Source organism: Chionomys nivalis, chromosome 20, assembly GCF_950005125.1.
Source record: "Chionomys nivalis chromosome 20, mChiNiv1.1, whole genome shotgun sequence".
Lineage (NCBI taxonomy): Eukaryota > Metazoa > Chordata > Mammalia > Rodentia > Cricetidae > Chionomys > Chionomys nivalis.
Genome location: NC_080105.1, coordinates 40,998,464 through 41,018,911, shown reverse-complemented (window position 1 = coordinate 41,018,911; position 20,448 = coordinate 40,998,464). Strand labels below are relative to the sequence as shown.

Below are 20,448 nucleotides of genomic sequence, written 5' to 3'. Positions count from 1 at the left end.
TTATTTCCGTAGGGGCTATAGATGTATTTAAATTGCTTATCTTATCTTTATTTAACTTTAAGAAGTGGTATATATCAAGAAAAGTGATTTCTTTTTTTTTTAAATATTTATTTATTATTTATACAATATTCTGTCTGTCCGTGTGTCTGCAGGCCACAAGAGGGCACCAGACCTCATTACAGATGGTTGTGAGCCACCATGTGGTTGCCAGGAATTGAACTCAGGACCTTTGGAAGAGCAGGCAATGCTCTTAACCACTGAGCCATCTCTCCGGCCCGAAAAGTGATTTCTTATTAAATTTTCCAGTTTGGTGAAGTACAGGTTTTTAATGTGTGTCCTTATGATTCTCTGGATTTCCCCAATGTATGTTGTTAGTCCCTGTTGATTTTTCTTAGAGAAACAACTGTTTTGTTGATTCTTTGTATTTTTTTTTTGTTTGTTTGTTCGTATTTTGTTGCTTTCAGCCCTTAGTTTTATTATTTCCTGCCATCTATTCTTTTTGGGTATTTTTTTTTCTTTTTGTTCTAGAGTCTTCAAGTTAAGTTTCATGTTAAGTTGCCAATATGAGATATCTGGAGTTGTTGTTTTTTGTTTTTTAATGTGGGCACTTAATGCTATGAACTTGCCTCTTGGAACCGCCTTCATTATGTCCCATAAGTTTGAATATGTTGTATATTTGTTTTCATTCATTTATAGAAAGTCCTTAATTTTTGTCTTGACCCATTTTTCATTCATCAATGTATTGTTCAGTTTCCATGAGTTTGTAAGCTTTCAGTTGTTGCTATCCAGCTTTAATCCATGTTGGTCTGATAGGCTGCAGGGGGTTAGTTCAAATTTCTTGTACCTGAAGTCTCTCAATCTCAATGTACGGGGGTCAGTATGTGATTTAAGCAGTAGTAGTAGTGTTGCTTTTGTGAACTTGGGTGTCCTTGTGTTTGGTGTGTAGGTGTTCTTGTGGTAAATTTTTCATTTGATGAACACATGGTGTCCTTCAGTTTCTCTTGTTGGTTTTGGTTTGAAGTCTGTTTTGTCAGATATTAAAATGGCTACAACTGCCTGCTTGTTAGGTCCATTTTTTTGGAATAACTTTTTCAGTCCTTTTACTTTAAGGTATGTCTATCCTGATGTTAAGGTGTGTGGGTTTTTTTGTTTGTTTGTTTGTTTGTTTTTGGATGCAGCAGAAGATAGATTTCTATTTTCATATTCATTCTGTTAGTCTGTGTCTTTTCATTGGGGACTTGAGACCACTGGTGTAGAGAGATGCCAGTGAGCAGTGTTTGTTAAACCTGTTGTTTTGCTGGCATGTGTGTGTATACATGTGAGGGACTATAGAGATCAGAGGACAAGTTTAAGGCATTGGTTCTCTCCTTTCACTATATGGATCCATCATCTTGGGGATCAAACTCAGGTCATCAGGCCTAACAGTAACTGACTTTACCTGACTTCATCCATCTTGTCACCTCAAAAATGTAAATTTTAAATATACCACATATTGTAATAGAAAGGTCATAAAATATCTCAGAATGACTACCTTAAAAGATAAAACTTGATTGAAAGATACTGACTGACATGAATAGGGGAAGAAATATTCTATCGTCACAAATGGTGAGACTGATACATTAGTACCATTTCTCTCAAGATTGATCATTAGAGTCAGTGAAATTCCACATAAAACCTAAGCATATGGTCATGGTGGTACATGTCTGCAGTGTTGGCACCCAAAACGATGATACAGGAGAATCATAAGTTTGTAAACAGTGTGGGTTATACTTAAACCTTACCTAAAGAAGAAAAAAGTAACAAAATTTCTAGATAGAACATTTTTTAGTGTGCAAGAATTTTAAAATTATTTTTTCTTTGATTTTTGTTTTGTTGCAACATCTGTCAAGATTTATTGCAGTGTGGTGTTGGAACAAGGATTCCAAACCATACCAATGAAATAGAAGGGAGCCCAGAATTCATTATATATAGGAACAAAAATGCCATTAAATGCTAGCACAGTTAATAGTCATATTGGAGAAAATTAGCCACTAATTCTTAGATAAAATAGAAATTTTAAACACGTTTTAATGAATTAGAAGCTAACATAATTTTCGAGGAAAAGATTGGGTTTATCTTCATGAACTTGGGGAAAATCATTTCTCCAAGTTGACAAACAACACAAAACATCAAAGAAAAGAAAAGAAAGTTTTGACTAAAAACATTTCTGTTTAAAAAATATAAGGGCTGATTTTTAAAAACACAGGAAATTATTTGAAACATGTATAATTGACTATCTCATAGAAAGACTTCTTGATGCATATGTTGAAAGAAGTTTATTTACAGACTGAGTGAATTTTTCACAGATGTGGAACTACAGATGACCAGAAAATATATTAAAATGGTCAGTCTCATAAAACATTGTGCTAAATGCAAACTACAGATGTATTAATTAGATTTCCATTGCTGTGATAAACACCATGACCAAAATCACCTTGAGAAATTGGTTTATTTCATCTTACAGTTTTTAATTCATCACTAAGGAAAGCCAAGGCAGGCAGACACTCAAGGTAGGAACCCAAAGATGGGAACTTGAGACACAGACCGTGGAGGAACACAGGCTTGCTCTCATAGATTGCTCAGTTTGCATTCTTAAGTGCCCCAAGACCACCTGCCCAAGCATAGTACTGCCCACAGTAGACTGGGATTTTCCAAGAAAATGTCCCACAGACTCAAAGGCCAGTGTGATACAACCAATTCCTCAACTGTGATGCATTCTTCTAGCTTGTGTCAAGTTGACAACAAAACAGAAACACAAGCAATAACACAAAATTTGTACTTCCTAGGTGGGCAGAAAAATAAAGTCTGTACTTCTGTCGATGGTAAGTATGTGGAGCAACTAGTACTTGTTGGTTGTATTGCTTCTGTTGTTGGTGTAACGAAATACCTAGTGGAAGGACATAAGGAACAAGGACTGTCTCAGCTCACAGTTTGAAGAGAGTTATGATCCATAATGGTGGAAAGGCGTGGTGGCAGAAGGATGAGACAGCCGTTCATTTTGCATCCCCAGTCAGGAAGCAGAGATGAATGAGAGTTTTCAACTGGCTTCCTCCTTTTTTCTTTTTATTTAGGCTGAGACTCCAGATCATGGGATCAGGATGGGTCTTCCTGATCATGGGATTCAGGATGGGTCTTCCTGCCTCAGTTTGAACCACTTTGGAAACACCCTCACAAACCACCCTGAGGTGTCTTATAAGTGATTCCGAAATCAGTCATGTTGACAAAAAGATTAACTGTCACGACTTACATCTGACGAATTTGTAATAAAAGTTTGAGAAATGAGAATACGCAGGGTTGTTTTTAAAGGAAGGTCCCACAAGTATAAATAAAAGGCATTAATATTATACATGTGACAAAGTGGCTTTCTATAGGTGGAAACTATGATTAAACAAAAGATATAAATATTGTATCCTATATGATGAAGAGACTTTACAGTCATTAAAAGACTCATTTCTATGTTTAAAAAATAGTAGTGGAAGAAAAGGATAATTCACAGAAAAATAAAACTAAACCAACCTCACAGATATGAAAGCCAAATTAAAACCACAAGATTTTGTATAGTATGATATAACTTGTCTCGTAATGCTGGAGACCAAGTCTGAGGCGTTATACATGCTAGCCAGTTTCTCTGCCGCTGGCTTCATCCCTCAACCTCATGATGTTTGAGGAGCTTAAGTTTAAGAGGTTCCATTTGATGAAATATTTTTAACTAATTAAAATTTCTGGTTTCTTGTCAGTAAAAAAAAAAAGTTGTGAAGACCAGTTTGAGAAAGATTAGTTACAAAAAAACTAAGAAATCAATTCTTTTTTATTGATTTTTATTGAGCTATACATTTTTCTCTGATCCCCTCCTTTCCTCTCCCCTCCCCTTCTCCCCTCTCCCCATGCTCCCAATTTACTCGGGAAATCTTGTTCCTTTCTACATCCCATGTAAATTAAATCCATGTATGTCTCTCTTAGGTTCTCTGGGATTGTGAGTTGTAGGCTGGTTGTAGGCTGGCTTTCTTTGCTTTATGTCTGAAAGCCACTTATGAGTGAGTACATGTGATATTTGTCTTTCTGGTTCTGGGTTACCTCACTCAATTTGATGTTTTCTAGATTGATTTGCCCACAAATTTCAAGATGTCCTTATTTTTTTCTGTTGTGTGTACTCCATTGTGTAAATGTACCACATTTTCCTTATCCATTCTTCGGTTGAGGGGCATTTACATTGTTTCCAGGTTCTATGAACATAAGTTGAGCACATGTCCTTGTGGGTATATACCCAAAAGCGGTATTGCTGGGTCTTGAGGAAGGTTGTTTCTTAATTATCTGAGAAATTGTCATTCTGATATCCAAAGTGGCTGTACCAGTTTGCACTCCCACCAGCAATGGAGGAGTGTTGACTATAAAATCAGAATTATGAAGTTATAGATACCTGGGGATGACTATATTCCAAAAGCATATTAGATTATCAAAAATAGGGAGCCAGATACATAATAAGTTAGACATAACTTAGGAACATAAGAGGCTGATGTGGAAGTCATCAAGGACCTTGCAGGTGTCTTTAGGTGGAGTGACATAGGTGGAAATCAGAGTAAAGTGAGCCTAGTGAGAGATAGACTATGGAAAACATGACCCTTGTCAACTTTGTTTTGTACATGAGTCTGAATAGACTTGGGATGGTCCACAGAAAGGAAGCAGGTTTACATTTCAGTTATTTTTGTGCAGATCCTGTGTGCCAGGTCCTGTTGTAACCATGTAACATAGATGTTGTAGTAGAGAAGTTGGTACTTTTCTCTGGGTGACATTCTTTGGATAGAACCAGAATTCTAATGCATTATTACGTTTTGCCTTCCCGACTAACATTCTACCTAATCTGCTTGTCATTTGGGTCAGAGCTTCTCTCAGGAACTGAGTCAGTCTCTGTCACTCCTGAAATTCCTAAGCCCGGGGTATCCAGTCTCACTTTTCCCAGTTATTTTTTTAAAAGTTCTTCACCCATTTTATTTCTTCTGCTCTTAGGAGCAACTCCAGTACACTTTTAATAAGTGTAAAAGCAGGTATCCTTGTTTTATCCTTACATTTTCAATTTCCTGTAGGTTTTCAGTAGATTATATATAAAATCAGGTTATGGATGTTCCTATTCCTGTCTGTTAAGCTTTATAAAATAAATGAATTTTTAGTTTCCTTTTTCTGCATTTGATGAAATAACCACTTTATGTAATAAAAGAGTGGAGATTTTTCTTGTTAAATCACCCTTGATTTTTGGAGATAAGTTTAGATTACAGTGATTTATTAATAGTATCAAAATTTATTTTTACTACTTAGTTTTTAATAGGTTGTCAATTTTTTTATTTTAGATTTAATTTTAATAAGTTATATTCTCCCAAGAATTTATTTATCTAATGCTTAAATGTATTGGCTCAAAGTTGATCTATGTAATAGTTAAAGGATTACTGTGTATATCCTACAATATACAATGTTATACATTTTATACATTGTGCAAAGATTAATATAAATGTAATGACTATGAGCCTCTGATACATAAGTATAAAAATGACTTTTATTAATGTGACTGACTTATTTGGATTTGAAGTTTAAGAAATAATCTTCATATAAGAAAGTTGTTAATTGAAAAGGTAACAACCTATAGCTTAGCCAGTGGAGAATATTGAACCCATTGTTTCTTGAATGACATCCTTTGTCAGCTTTAAAATTAGCTTTTTGTGATACTGTCCTAAGCACCAAGAAACAAAAGTGATTTCAGAAACCTTACTAGTAAATTCTACTAGAGAAATGTTTTGTAAGATAACGCACAACTAAAATCATTCGGTTTACCTGAATTTAGCTATAATGGCAATATTGAGCACTTTTGGCCCTTCAAGTACATTCAGCCAGCCAACTGTTCTATACCTTATTTGCTGTTCATAATAAACCATGACTAATTGAGAGGTTTTTATAGTATGTTTTTCTAAGTTATTATTCCTTTTCTTTACTAAGCTGCCAGGTGGAGATAGCTTTTTTTTTTTTTTTTTCCTGCATCTGGATATTGTCAAGATATTCTTGTTTGAGACAGGGTCGTATTATGTAGTCCTGGCTGTCCTGGAATTGTAGACTAGGCTAGCCTCAAATTCACAGAGATCTGCCTGCCTCTAAGGTACTTTTGTTAGGAGGAAATAGCTTGTTAGTGTTTGCCACTGTGCATAGATGAAGGGAAGGTTTATTTTCTTACTGATTTCCTACTCTGTGGTTGGAACATGCAAGATCTCCTATAGAGCACACAAAGTAGAGGCTAAGAACTCTGTAAACCCTTTGTACACTCTTACCCTTTGTGACTTGTCTACGGAATTTTCTCATCTTGCATTGTGATTTAATGTTTGAGCTAAGTGGTTGTCAAGCAACTCATGAACCATATTATGAAATGGTATAAAAATGGCTGCTCACACAAATTCTGTATGGAAGCACCACAACTTATTTAATAGCTACTTTGAGTTCTATTTTGAGAGATAAAGAATAAGTGTTTGAGGAGGACCTGGAGAGCTGTCTCAGCAATTGCTGCTCTTCCAGAGGTCCTAAGTTAAATTGCCAACTCCCACATGGCAGCTCACAACTGTCTCTTAGCTCTAGTTACAGAGCATCAAATGCCTTCTTCTGACCCAAGTGAGCCTTGCATACACATTCATGCATGCAGGCAAAATACCCACACACATAATAAATTTTTTTTAAAACATATCTTTAAAAAGAAAAACAATCCGTTTGAGGAATGTGGTGGACTTAGAGGGATAAAAGGGAAGGAGGAATCCCTTCGTTAATACTAGTATAATGTAGAACCTGTCTTAAACATTGTAGACTATCTTGTGGAGCAATAACCAGTTGAACAGTGACTTGTTAGCTACTAGCTAAGTGTTGGAATGGTACTCAAAGCTAGTAATTTTGATATAAAGAAAATTGTTGTAGCATAGCATATAGAAAAATGAACTTTTACAGAATAGAATTTTTAGCAAAAATTTCACCATGTTTATAAAAATTGTCATTGGTGAAGTTTTTAAGCTTTTGGGGAATGGAGAGACATTTGGCTACCCATTATAATCCAGTAAGTTACAAGAGTGTAATCTATTGAAAAATTTTAAAGGTATAACATAAAATAATAAATTTGAATTTATTCATTTTCTATTTGGGGTAACCTGGTAAATTGTAATTGAAACCTGTTGACCGTATGATTAAAAATATATTGTCACTCAGTTTTCTTTGAGGGCTTTCAGATTACTGCCACATTATACTGCCATACTTCAATAGAAATCTTAACATGGGGTTGATTTTAGGTCACCAACAAAATGGAAATGAAAGAGAATGATAAGTATAAGACATGGAAAATGAACCCAGACAGTGAATCTTCATGGCCCACTGATGGAGAAGCCAGTTCTGGGAAGAAATTCACTATTCCAAAGATCAGGAGGACAACTGAGAAAGGTAAAATTACTATACAAGATGAGAGTTTTTATTTTTTAAAAAAATGTTTCTTGGAGTCATTTTTGTTCATTCTTACTCTGTATTAAACTAGGTTAAGTCAAATCTTTGGTTCCCTTAGATACACATATGCCTCTGAGCTGATAAAAAATGGAGTAGACACAGCGCCTAGTTTTCTCAGTCATTACACTAAAAATCCTGAATTTTGCATGTAAAACAAGAATAAGACAGGTACAAAGAAGAAAGACTTACTAAGGAACCTGAGGCTAGAGTTAATAATGTTTTCTGGACTCTGTGTTTGCTCCAGCCAGACTTGTGCCTGCCATCTAGAAATATCACTTGGCACAGGCTTCTGCAAAAAATAAAACAAATAAAAATTATATTTTCTTTGCCCTGGGGCTAAAAGTGGGGCAGCTTAGAGAGATGGGAGCTATTAAATACATAATACTACTGTGAAACACCAGAAATCTGGGTGAGGGGCATGACCACTACACCTTTGTCAGTAAATATTAAGTAAAGGAAAGAGACAAACAGGTGCACCTTGCCACCAAATATGGTGTCAGAAGAAGCCACGTAGGAAGCCTAGACTACAACAGGTTAGCATTCTCTTTTCTTTACCAGGAGTGACCAAATTGGGAGCCCAGACTTCCCATCTCTGCCATCCTTTGCTTACATCAGTAATATTCCATACTCCCAAAACCCCAGCTTTGTGGCAATGAGTTGTCCCTTGTAACTAGGGTGAGATGCTGAAAACAAAATGCAGAGCTTGGTCCTCTACCACATCCAGGTATTCATCCCCAGCACAAACCAGTGGAGGCTGAGTAAGTAGGCCACATTCACTTTCCTGCCTGCAGTAACATCAGGACACATCCTCCAGAGTATTGGTGTATGCCCTGTAGAGAACAAGGATGTCAGTCTGGCCTTGTGGAATTAGCTGTTCACTTTGACTACCAGCAGTTCCCCAAGCAGCCTGGTTTTAATAAAGACTTGCTAAAATACAAGGCTAGATATACTCTAGAGCCTCATAATGGTACACATTCTTCTTATGCTCACATGAAACACAACAACAAAAAAGACCTCATCTGTGCCTTAAAATATACCCCATACAAAGCCTGCTCTTTGGCCGGGCGGTGGTGGCGCACGCCTTTAATCCCAGCACTTGGGAGGCAGAGGCAGGTGGATCTCTGTGAGTTCGAGACCAGCCTGGTCTACAGAGCTAGTTCCAGGACAGGCTCCAAAGCCACAGAGAAACCCTGTTTCGAAAAACCAAAAAAAAAAAAAAAAAGCCTGCTCTTTGATCAGAATGAAATTTAAATGTTGAAATCACAAAAAAAGCTGGAAAGTCCCAAAATACTTGAAGATTAAGCAAACCCTTCTTAAGTAACATAGCTCAAAGACTAAATAGCAAGTGAAATTTTAAAGCACTTTGAACTAAGTGAAAATGAAAACACAAGATTTTGGGAACACAGTAAAAGTAGTGCTTAGAAAGAAATGTACAGCATTCTATGCATATGGTAGAGGAAGATAAAGATCAACAACTTAGGTTTGTTAAGAGGGCTACAAAGAGAAATATCACTGTAGATCTATGGACATGATCATCTGGACATATGGCTAACTCTGTGCCCAGATATTTTATATGCTAAATATTGTACAATCATTGAAATACACAGTAAACCAAGGCTCATACAGAGAAAAGGCAGGACCACTGAGATGGCTCAGTAGGTTAAAGCACTTGCCACACAACCCTTGCAACTTTATTTGGTCCTCAGAATCTACAGTGGAAGGGAGAGAACCAACTACTCAAAGTTGTCTTCTAACCTCCACATACAGACATGCTTATTCTCAGGAACATCATATACACACACAAAAAAGAAGAGGAAATACATCATCTGAATAACTCTATTAAATTAGAAATCAAATTAATAGTTATTCATCTACATTGAAAGCACCAGGCCCAAAATGGCTTCACTGTTGAATATTCCTATACATTTAGGGACTAAATTATACCAATTATCAGTAATCTCTTAAAAAAGGATAGACTCAAGCCAAGTATAATGGTGCCTGCCTTTAATATCAATGCTCTAGCTACAGAAGCAGGCAGATCTCTAAGTTCAAGGCCAGCCGGGCGGTGGTGGTGAATGCCTTTAATCCCAGCACTCGGGAGGCAGAGGCAGGCGGATCTCTGTGAGTTCGAGACCAGCCTGGTCTACAAGAGCTAGTTCCAGGACAGGCTCCAAAACCACAGAGAAACCCTGTCTTGAAAAACCAAAAAAAAAAAAAGAAAAAGAAAAAGAAAAAAACAAGTAGGATCAGGAATCTAGTCCCAGACCCATAAACCCTCTCTATAGATACAAGCCACATTTCTTGGATAATTAGAGCTACCTACCACTCTTCATCAAAAAGAAAAAAAGCAAACTTTATAACAAATGGAAAGCATCACAGAAAATATCTGGATACAGTGTGAGAGCTAAGTTCCAACAGATAAATCTACAGCACAGCTCCAGCACCTGTGACTGAGGAAACATCTCACTCAGAAGAGGGTGCAAAAATGTTGTAAAGCCCAGAATACCAGGAGGTCTACTGTGAAAAAGTCTCCTAGAAATGATTTTATAAACAAAGCTGGAAAATTGGAAATATCCATGGACATGTTAATGTGGAATGAGAAAGATTTCAGGGGGTCCCATGCTAGAAAAAGGCGTCTAATAACAGCTGGGAGACAGCTGGTCTAGTGACTTCCAGGACAGCCAGGGTGACAGTGTGACTGTGTCTCAAACACAACAGACACCTCAGGATACTGACTGTGGTTTTGTGTGTCAACTTAAAACAAGCTAGAGTCATCAGAGAGGAAGGAGCTTCAACTGAGGAAATGCCTTCATGAGATCCAGCTTTAAGGCATTTTCTCAATTAGTAATCAGTGAGGGAGGGCCCAACCTATGGTAAGTGGTGCCATCCCTGGGCTCCTGATCCGGTGTCTGTAAGACAGCAGCTGAGCAACCCAGGGGATGCAAGTCATTAAGCAGCACCCTCCATGGCCTCTGCCGCAGATCCTGGTTTCCTTCCATAATAAACAGCAGTGTGGAAGTATAAGGCAAAGAAACCCTTTCCTCCCCAACTTTTTTGGTCGTGGTGTTTTGCCATGTCAATAGAAACCCTAACTAAGACAGATAGCTAACTTAAGAGAGATTCTAGATCTAAGAAAGTGTTGATTTAGCTGAACTTAATCAGATTGGAAGTGTGTGCTCTGAAAAGTACTGCCAGTGGGGTGAAGCACAGGGACCAGCTCAGTCTTTTTTGTTTTGTTTTCCCGAGATGGTTTCTCTGTAGCTTTGGAGTATGTCCTGGAACTTGCTCTTCTTGTAGACCAGGCTGGCCTCGAACTCACAGGGATTCACCTGCCTCTGCCTCCCGAGTGCTGGGATTAAAGGCATGCGCCACTACTGCCCTCTACCTGCTCAGTCTTACAGGTAGTTTTGGTACTGGCCTCATGGTATATGATGTATGTGACACCCAGTCTGGTTTTGAAATGAGCAAGCTACCTGATTATTTAGAACTTGGTGCCACTTTGTGATAGATGTGGAAATAAGAAAATTTGGGGGGCTTTTGCCTGAAGCATAATGCTGAACCTTGTAGACGTAATTAAGGAAGTCCACAAGAGCATGGAATACTGACTGATCCGGGGGACCCGCAGGTCAGAGAATACCTCCAGCTACAGAACCTCTCTCAGTAGGTGGTGCAGTTTAGAGTGGGAGTGTATCTGTTGACAAGTACAACAGTGTTTTACTCTGTTTTTCTAATCAATGAGATGGACCAGGCTTTGGATTGCATTCAGAAGCACCCTGAGGAACTCAAAAGGAACCAGAGGGACACTCATTAAAAGCCCTGTTACACTCCATAGCGTTCAGTTGTAGACAGTTCTTTTCTAGAACCATACTTAGAGATGTTTTATCCCTTTCTTTTTGTACAAAAGCTGATTTGAAGAGTAATCTGCTGTATCACCCTCGTAACATTCATAATTACTGCAGTGCCACCAAACATTTGCTAAGGATTCTAACCAGGTCTTCAGATAACTGATGGGCACATGAAATTGGTCACCATTTTCCTTATGATTACAAAACTGCCACTACTGATAACAAAACCTTATAAATCTCAGGAAGTTGTAGTGAAGTAAAGGCTTTTTTTTAATGTAAATATTCTTACCTTAATAATAATGACTTTTTAGATAAAACTTAAGGTATAGTACTACAGAATTATGTTGATTTCAGATTTTGAAAGTCAAACCCTTATTTGCAGTTTGTAAAAACATGAATAAGTACCTCAACTTATTCTGTCATATACCTCAGTAATGATTCAGAAATTGGGAAGGGAGGTTTGTACATGAACAAGTACATTATATTAACTTTAAATAATTAACCTTGATCATAAAGTTTGAATTTTATGCAAAAAATAAAAAGCCACAGACTTTGAGAACCTATTTACAAAACATGTATAAAAGACTGTTAACAGTTCAAGTATGAAAAGAGCCCTTAAATGCACAGTAAGAAAACATACAAAAACTAGGTCAGACACCTTAAGGAAATGTCAGCAAAGATGGTAGAAAATAGTGTGTTAACAAGATGATTTTACCAAGCAGTGTTGTTGTTGGTGGTGCACGCCTTTAATCCCAGCACTTGGAAGACAGAGACAGGTATTTCTTTGAGTTTGAGGCTAACCTAGTCTACAGAGTAAGTTACAGGATAGGCTCCAAAACTACAGAGAGAAACACTGTCTCAAAAAAAAAAATTACATCGTACATCATTGAGGATATGAAAGTTAAAACAATTAGATACTACCACATACCTATTAAAATGGCCAAAATTTAGAGCACTGATCACATCAAATGCTAGGGAGGGTGTGGAGCATAGCACCACATTGACTTCTGGGGACCCAGAATGCTGCTGCTGTTTTGAAAGAGTTTAGCAGTTCAGCCATATTCCTAACATACACATTATCTTTACGTGGGAAATACCAAAAAGTGCTAACAGAAGCTACCAGGTGTGTAATTGTTAATGATCCACATTGTCGAGTCACTGTGATTTAAGTTAAAAATTAATTAGTAACCTAAATTCTAGGGCTATCTTTTGTCTGTATGTGGTAACCATTGATAACTGCAATAGGTGTGAAGAAAAGCAAGGCTAGTGTTCTCACATCAAGTGTAGGAGGTCCACAGTGCTGTGGTACAACCTTCACTGTAAATTGTTGCCTTCATCCGTTAATGAAATTTCCAAACTCAGCAGTGCGGTTACCATTGTACAGATGTGCATTGCCATTTTAAGCACAAATAACTCTTCCCCCTTCTTTATCTTTAGTTTACTTGTCCTCTTGTTACACCAATAGTAGAGAGTATGGCTTCATACATGGCACTCTGAAGCAGTGCAGGCTTGATACAAGCTGTGACCTACAGCTCACATGGCAGTTTGGAGATACAAAGCTGGTTTGCAATGAATATCTGGAAAAGCAGTTTTCTGCTAAAAGGTAAGTGTGGAGCTGAAGCATGTTTGAGATTATTTTGTTTCTTTTTTTTTTGTTTTTGTTTTTTTTTTTTGGTTTTTTTTTTTTTTTGGTTTTTCGAGACAGGGTTTCTCTGTGGTTTTGGAGCCTGTCCTGGAACTAGCTCTTGTAGACCAGGCTGGTCTCGAGCTCGCAGAGATCCGCCTGCCTCTGCCTCCCAAGTGCTGGGATTAAAGGCGTGCGCCACCACCTCCCAGCGAGATTATTTTGTTTCTAATCATGGACTCATCCTAATTTATTTTTGTCGCTTGAAAGTTAAGTATTACTAAGAAAATAAAGATAGATTATGTAATAAGAATCACTAAGGAAATACTAGGGATATGGCTAAAGGTAAAATGCCTGTTCTGCAAGCGTGAGGACCCCAGCACCTGTGTAAAATTCAGGCCCAGCAGAGAGCATGTTTGTAACACCAGCTCAGGACCCTGGAGCATACTGACAACCAGCCTGGCCAGATGAGGAACTCCAGTTCAGTGAGTGGGAATACCTCTAAAGCAGTGGTTCTCAACTTGAGAGTTGTAACCCCTTTGGGGGTTGAACTACCCTTTCATAGGGGTTGCCTAAGAGCATTGAAAACCACATTTACATTGCAATTCATAACAGTTACAAACTTACAGCTTTAAAGTGGTAATGAAAATAACTTTAAGGCTGGGGTCACCACAAATTGAACTGTATTAAAGGTGACGGTGTTAGGAAGGTCGAGAACCACTGATACAACAGTAAGGTGGAGAGAACCAGGAAATAGCCTAGTGTCACTTCAGCCATGTACACATATGCACACAAACACGTGCATTTGTCAAACAAAGATTTACTACAGAAAATAATAGAGTATTTCATCCTCATAATCTCTAACAGCACTAAATTTTCAAATGATTGTTTCATGCACTAACCTAGTCACATTTCACACACTCTCTTCTAACACTTACCTCTGTGTGCAAGTTAGAGGGGGAGAGGTAGACTTCAGGTAACTACCTGTATCACTGCACCTTTTTTTTTTTTAATTTCTACTGTGTTGTACTCACTTTGCATACAAGTCAATTCTTTCCACTGTATGGGTCCCAAGGTTCAAACTTGGGTCATTAAGCTTGGCAACAATGTCTTCACCCAATGAGCCACTTTACTGACCCCATTATTTTTTAAATAAGTTTTTATTTATGACAATTTCATGCATGTATATAATACTTTTTGTTCTATTTCCCTTTCCACTTTTTCAACTCCTCCCAGACCCAAACACTGTGTTCTGCTCCCAACCTCATCCTCTTTTTTTTTTCCTTTTTGTAATCCCCCAAGATGTGTTTGTGTTGCCGGTATGTGCATAAGACCATCCACTAGGAGCAAAGGTAGTTAATGTACCAAAGGCCAAGCCCCTAAAGGAAACTCACCATCTCCCCTCTCCCCAGCCATCAACTTCCAGTAGCTCCTTAACTAGAGGAAAGAACTTGTGAGACCTCCCTCATCCGTGCTGGAATTTTGGGTGACTTTATTCTGTGTGGGCGACAAGAGCTGCTGTGAGTTCCTAAGTATGGTGGTCCTGTCATGTCCAAAAGACACTATTGCAGCATCCCTCCAGAATCTCTGGCTCTTAACAGTATTCTGTGATGTTCCCAGAGCCCTTGGGGAGATGTAGTACAGATATCCTATTTAGGACTAAAGAGCTCTATAACTGCTTTGAGATAGATTTATACTTCTTAGCCCAGTTTGTGGCAGTTTGTTACAACAGAAAACGAAATACTGCTTTATCTCGTAGGAGTTAGCGAGTTTATTTTCTTAAACTGTTGCATCCTAGTTCTCTGACTGTATTTAATGTACAGTTATGCCTCCCAATTGTGGTTTTGTTTCCACAGCCACCATGATGGTCCAAAACTCCTTAACACAAAATTCCTAAATTGTTATTCATAATTCTCACTTTCATATTGCTGTATCACAATGAGATTTCACACTGTACTGTTCCATCTTGTCTGGAATGTGAACAGTTCATAGCCCAGTATATCCATGTGCTATACATTAACCACCCATGATCAATTTGTAGCTTTCTCCAATATCAGATCAACTGAAGCATCACAGTGATCTTCCTCAAAGGTAGCAGTGATCTGCTAATTCTGATATATCAAAGAAAAGCCATAAAGTACTTCCAAGAGGTAAAATTGACCAAAAAAAAAAAGTTTTGTGTACTGGGGATTCTTGGGTCTATGATACACATCTTATGTTCATGGATTATAAACAAGGAACATAGTTTTGTTGTCATACTCAGACAACAACATAACAGACAGCAAGCATGATTATATTCTTAAGATAGAGATTTCAAGCTGGGCGGTGGTGGCGCACGCCTTTAATCCCAGCACTTGGGAGGCAGAGATAGGCAGATCTCTGTGAGTTCGAGGTCAGCCTGGGCTACAAGAGCTAGTTCCAGGACAGGAACCAAAAACTACGGAGAAACCCTGTCTCGAAAAATAAACCCCCCACAAAAAAATGTATCAGGTGGGCATGGTAGCCTGTTTATAATTCCAGCCTCGGAAGGTGGAAACGGGGATCTCCAGAGTAAGCTGGTTAGCAGACCTAACCATGTCAGTGAGTTCTGGGTTTGATTGAGCAAGCCTGCCAAGTAAAGAAGGTGGAAAAATGATGGCGGAAGGTTCCTGACAGCAGCTTTGGTCCTCCATGTGCATATATGTGCATGCGTACCTACACACGTGCTCAGCAACAATAGGGAAAATTTACAGGGTACTCTGTGCAGTTTCAGACATCTGAGATTTCTTGGCAGATTTCCCAAGGCTTAAAGCAGAAATAATTATATTACACTTTCAGCTGGCTAGATGTTAAGTACTTCTCATGGCTATTGAGTTCCCTGTCAAGCTTTCCAAAGCACTTCATTTCATTTTTTTCTAACAGACATATCAAGTATATAATGCTTTTTCTCTTTATTCACACCAAATACCTAAACAGTTTATATATTTTTCTGTTGCCAATTAAATTTAAGCTACATTTACCTTATAGGCCATATATATTGATCATACATATATAAACTACTAGTTGCTGACTACCTACTATTTGTAAGTTGTCTTGGAATCTATTTGGGATGATGTAAGTAACTATGGCATAGGCAATTAGGTGAAGCATTTGCACCATAGTTGGTTTCAGAGAGGTGGCAAGATAGTACAATATTAACATTCTATCATCTTTGAAAAGACATGCAAGATTCTAATTTTGTTTCTCCTGGGCATTAGTTACTCTATGCAAACTAGCTTCTTCATAATTGAGTTTTCTAACAAGTCTTTTATTAATATTTTTTTGCTTAGTAATTAATAATATAGTAGTAAAAAGGGAAGGAAAAAGGTGTATTTTGCAAATTTCAATACTTGAGTGCTAGGTTAATTTTGAGCTTTTTACTTTCAGGGCTTAAAATATATTTAAGGATCAGGCTCTGACACATTTGTTCCTCTTTAAGATTGTTGCATAAAAACATGAGAAAAGCTTTCAGAAAGTCATTAGCTCAAATATTTTTAAATATTTTTAATTTTGAGTGTGTGTCTGTGTGTGTTATGTTCGTCTGTGTGCATGTATAGAAGCCTGAAGGGCAACTGGAAGTGTCTTTTTCTCTTGCTCTCCACCTTATTTTTTGAGACAGTCTCTTAGCTAGAAAAGCAGGTCAGGAGGCCCACATGACGCACATCTCTCTACCCCTCCAGCATGATTTACAGGCTTAGGACGCCATGTCTGGCATTTCTGTAAGCGCTGAGGATCTGGACTAAGGGTCTCATACTTGCCTAGGAGCACTTTACCTACTGAGCCCAGTTTCTTAACTTTTTAATACTCAAGATAGATATGACCTGAAGTGTGGGCTCTGGTGAGTGTCATATGCTTACCTGGTTATACGTTACTATACACACACACACACACACACACACAAAAGCCTATTCAGCAGGTTCGTTTTATCTGTCATCTCTGAAGGAGACATACTAATACTGATAAAGTCAGAATGACTGCAGAGTGTCCAAAGGCATAGCAAAAATTGCTGTGTGAGTTTTAGAAATTTCAGACAGGAACAACTTTGTCACATAAGTGCTATATTGAGAACTAAAAACAAACACCAAATGAAGCATAATCGCTGACCTTGGGAGATACAAGAGAACAAAGGCCGGAAGTCCTCCAAAACAGTCATGCAGACACAACAGGACTGATGATACACAGATGAACTGTGTGCACAAGACATGAACAGATCCAAACCAGAAGAAACAGGGTCAATCCCAGCATAGACAGAGAAGGGGAAGTGGATGCAAAGTACCATCCCTAACAAAGGAGCTATTTGAAATTGATATCTGCTAGGAATGGGCAGTTGAGTTTTCTCCAAATGTGATTGGGTAATTGCCTACATTCTTTTGTCTTAGAGGAAGAGAAAGAACATGAGGTTGGGGAGGTTGGAAGGATTTGGTAGGGGAAAGAATATAATAAAAATATATATGAAAAAATTTAATTAGAAAAAGATTCCAGAGTGACCCAGATTTCCCAGCACAGTTGCAAAGTCTATAGCTCTCCTGACTAGAGTTACTGCTCAGTGCCTGCCTTGCTCAGTCTTTCTGGTCTCGAGCATACTGAACCACACATGCCCCTTTCCTTTGTCTTAATCTAAACACCTTAGGTCCTTCTTGGTGGAATATCCTTTGTTTTCTAAGTTGACTCTTCTCCAAATTGGCACCTAAACAGAACTTTTCTGTTTATGAGATTGAGAGCTGTCTGCCATTTGACCGTTGACATTATCCTAGTGTTTGAGTAACTTTTGAAAGTCAAACTCTTACACAATTTATCGAGCCAGTTGTAGTTGTAAAATCTGATGGGGGGGTAGCATTTTTACAATCTTGGAAATTCTACTTAGCCCCTAAAATAGTTTTTTTTTTTAAGTATTTATTTATTATGTATACAATATTCTGTCTGTGTGTACGCCTGTAGGCCAGAAGAGGGCACTAGACCTCATTACAGATGGTTGTGAGCCACCATGTGGTTGCTGGGAATTGAACTCAGGACCTTTGGAAGAGCCGGCAATGCTCTTAACCTCTGAGCCATCTCTCTAGCCCCCCCCCCCAAAATGTTTTCAAATGTAATTCTGAAAGCATTTGACAAAACTGAAACAGACCCATATTACCACAATTGTGAAACTCCAGAGAAAGCTTTCTTAGACTTTGATTAACTGTAGTTGTAAGCGTGAGACTTTTATTGTTATATATTTTTCAGTCACTAAAATATGTTAAAATGATACCATGCTGTTAAGAATAATATAAACCTATAATCCCAGAAGGCAGAGACAGGAGTGTCAGGAGTTCCAGGTCAGCTTGAGCCACAGAAACCCTGACTCAGGAAAGCTAAACAACAGCAATAATATTGTGATGTTTCAAACAAGATGCTTGATTAAAATGGTATTTTGGGCCAGTGTGGTCAGTAGCACTCTTTCTGTACAGCCCTGCATTCTGTCTTTATCACTTGCCATGCTGGAAATTTATGTGCCGTGCTCTTGTCCAGCCTTCATTATCTCATAGAGCAATGACAGAGTAATTCACTTTCATTCTTAGGAACCCTAGGATTTTCAGACAGATAAGGAATGGGACTTGGCCTTGATTTAGTGTCCCTAGTCGCTTTAGCCACTAAATAGAGAGGCTATTCTTTGAAGTAGATGTTAACTCTACTAGCTGTGGGAGTTGTAGATCATAAATTCAGTAAAAAATACTCAGTAGAAGACTGGTGAGTGTCTGCCCTCAGCTGATCTTGTAGATGACTGACTGCAGCTTCTGCAGCAGCACTCGGTATGTCACTTGACACTGATGCTATGAAGACTTCTTAGACTTGGTGAAGCAGCCTGTTGCCACCGGCAGCATCCCACAGCTCCATCATCTCAGCCCACAGCACTGTAGTGTCACAGCTTGTTCTCAGCCGGGCTTTAACCTAAGGGAGAGTTGTAACTGTTGATCTTTCTGTACAATCTACTAAGATTTCTCATCAGCAAAGAATATTTTACTTACACAGATGAGTATTTACTGGGTTGTCAGTTTTAATAATCTTTAAGACCAATTCTTCTGTCTTCACGACTAACTGCTGTGAAGCCTTGTCTTTATCCCCTTCCAGCTTTCAGAATGCATTCTTTGGCTAAGGTAAACATTTCAGGATTTATATCTAAAGAGAAAGGTACATGATTCTTCCCTTAAAGGCCATTGTAAGGTTATGAACTGGCCAAATTTTAGTAGTATTTTGTCTGGGGACTGGGAAGGCCTGAGAAAGAGAGAGATGGGAGAATCTACAAAATATTCAGAATGTGCACACACGTACACACATATTACACCATCCTTTGTGGTATGCTTTATGGCATTCCCAGAAATTTGAAAAATAGGTCACTAGACTCAGATCATCATAGAAGATACAATTAAAGAATGTTTATAATTTTGACTAAGTTGGTAAAATATGATAAGAGATATAATAAATGAGTATATGCTTTTGAAGTAAAAAGAACATGGATTGGATAGACAATACTGGACTGCTATAAACTGTGGATGCCAGTAAAATGAAATATGCTATGTTATTCCAACCCTGTCACTATTCCTTTGGCTAAAGAATAAGGTAGCTTCGTACATTTTGAACCTTATTCTTTAGTTTGTGACAAGAAAATTTTGTTAGATATTTGAGAACAAAACGTGTGTAATAAGGCTTAAGATTTTGTGCTGGCTACCTTAAAAGTGTTACCAGAATTGTTACCCATTCAGGCTATCCATAAATCATATGTGTAATCTTGAGCTTGATCTTTAGATGGTTTTCAGTCCTAACTTAATCATAATAGTGTAAGTACCTCTGATTAATGTCGGTGCTTTCTGTTTTCTTTGGTAAGCTAAGATAGTTTATCTTTTTGAAAATACTAGTTTAATTATGTACATCGTTTGCTTTTACTTAGGTCAGAGATGCGTGAGAATGGAAGACATGGCAGAGAACTGGAAGAACATTTCTGCTTCTTAGCACTTCCTCAGAGTGATGTGGTAGAGATCTACCAGAATGGGCTAAGTACCAGAGCATCCACACTGAAGACACTTGGGAATCCTCTTCTTGGAATTTATATGTTTAGACATGTTGATGTTGCCCTGAATTATGCTCATAGTCGAAGCACTACTATAGAAAATATTGTGATTTTTAAGGTAGGTAGCAGCATAAAACAAATACTAAATATAGGCACATTTTACTTTAAGTCAGCATGGACACAGTTTGCTTTCAGTTTAAATTATCTCAAATAGAATTCCATGAACTACTTCGTTATCCTTTGGAATTTTCTCTTATTCTTCACTCTTTACCTGACTGTGGCACAATGTAAAACTTAGGTACAAAAAGGCAGCACTCATCATCATTGTCTTCCCAATACATACTTTTTCTGGATTCAATATCCTTCCT

The 20,448-nt window shown here is 38.0% G+C and overlaps 1 protein-coding gene across 1 annotated transcript in view; it reads left to right on the top strand.

The window, feature by feature from the left end:
- Positions 1-20,448, top strand: part of Tex15 (testis expressed 15, meiosis and synapsis associated) — a 56,333-nt gene that overhangs the window by 15,728 nt on the left and 20,157 nt on the right. Inside the window, exons 3-5 of the mRNA XM_057752591.1 lie at positions 7,344-7,491; positions 12,834-12,999; positions 19,961-20,198. Coding sequence (XP_057608574.1) covers positions 7,356-7,491; positions 12,834-12,999; positions 19,961-20,198 — 540 coding nt within the window. The 5' untranslated portion in view covers positions 7,344-7,355. The remainder of the gene's footprint in view (positions 1-7,343; positions 7,492-12,833; positions 13,000-19,960; positions 20,199-20,448) is intronic.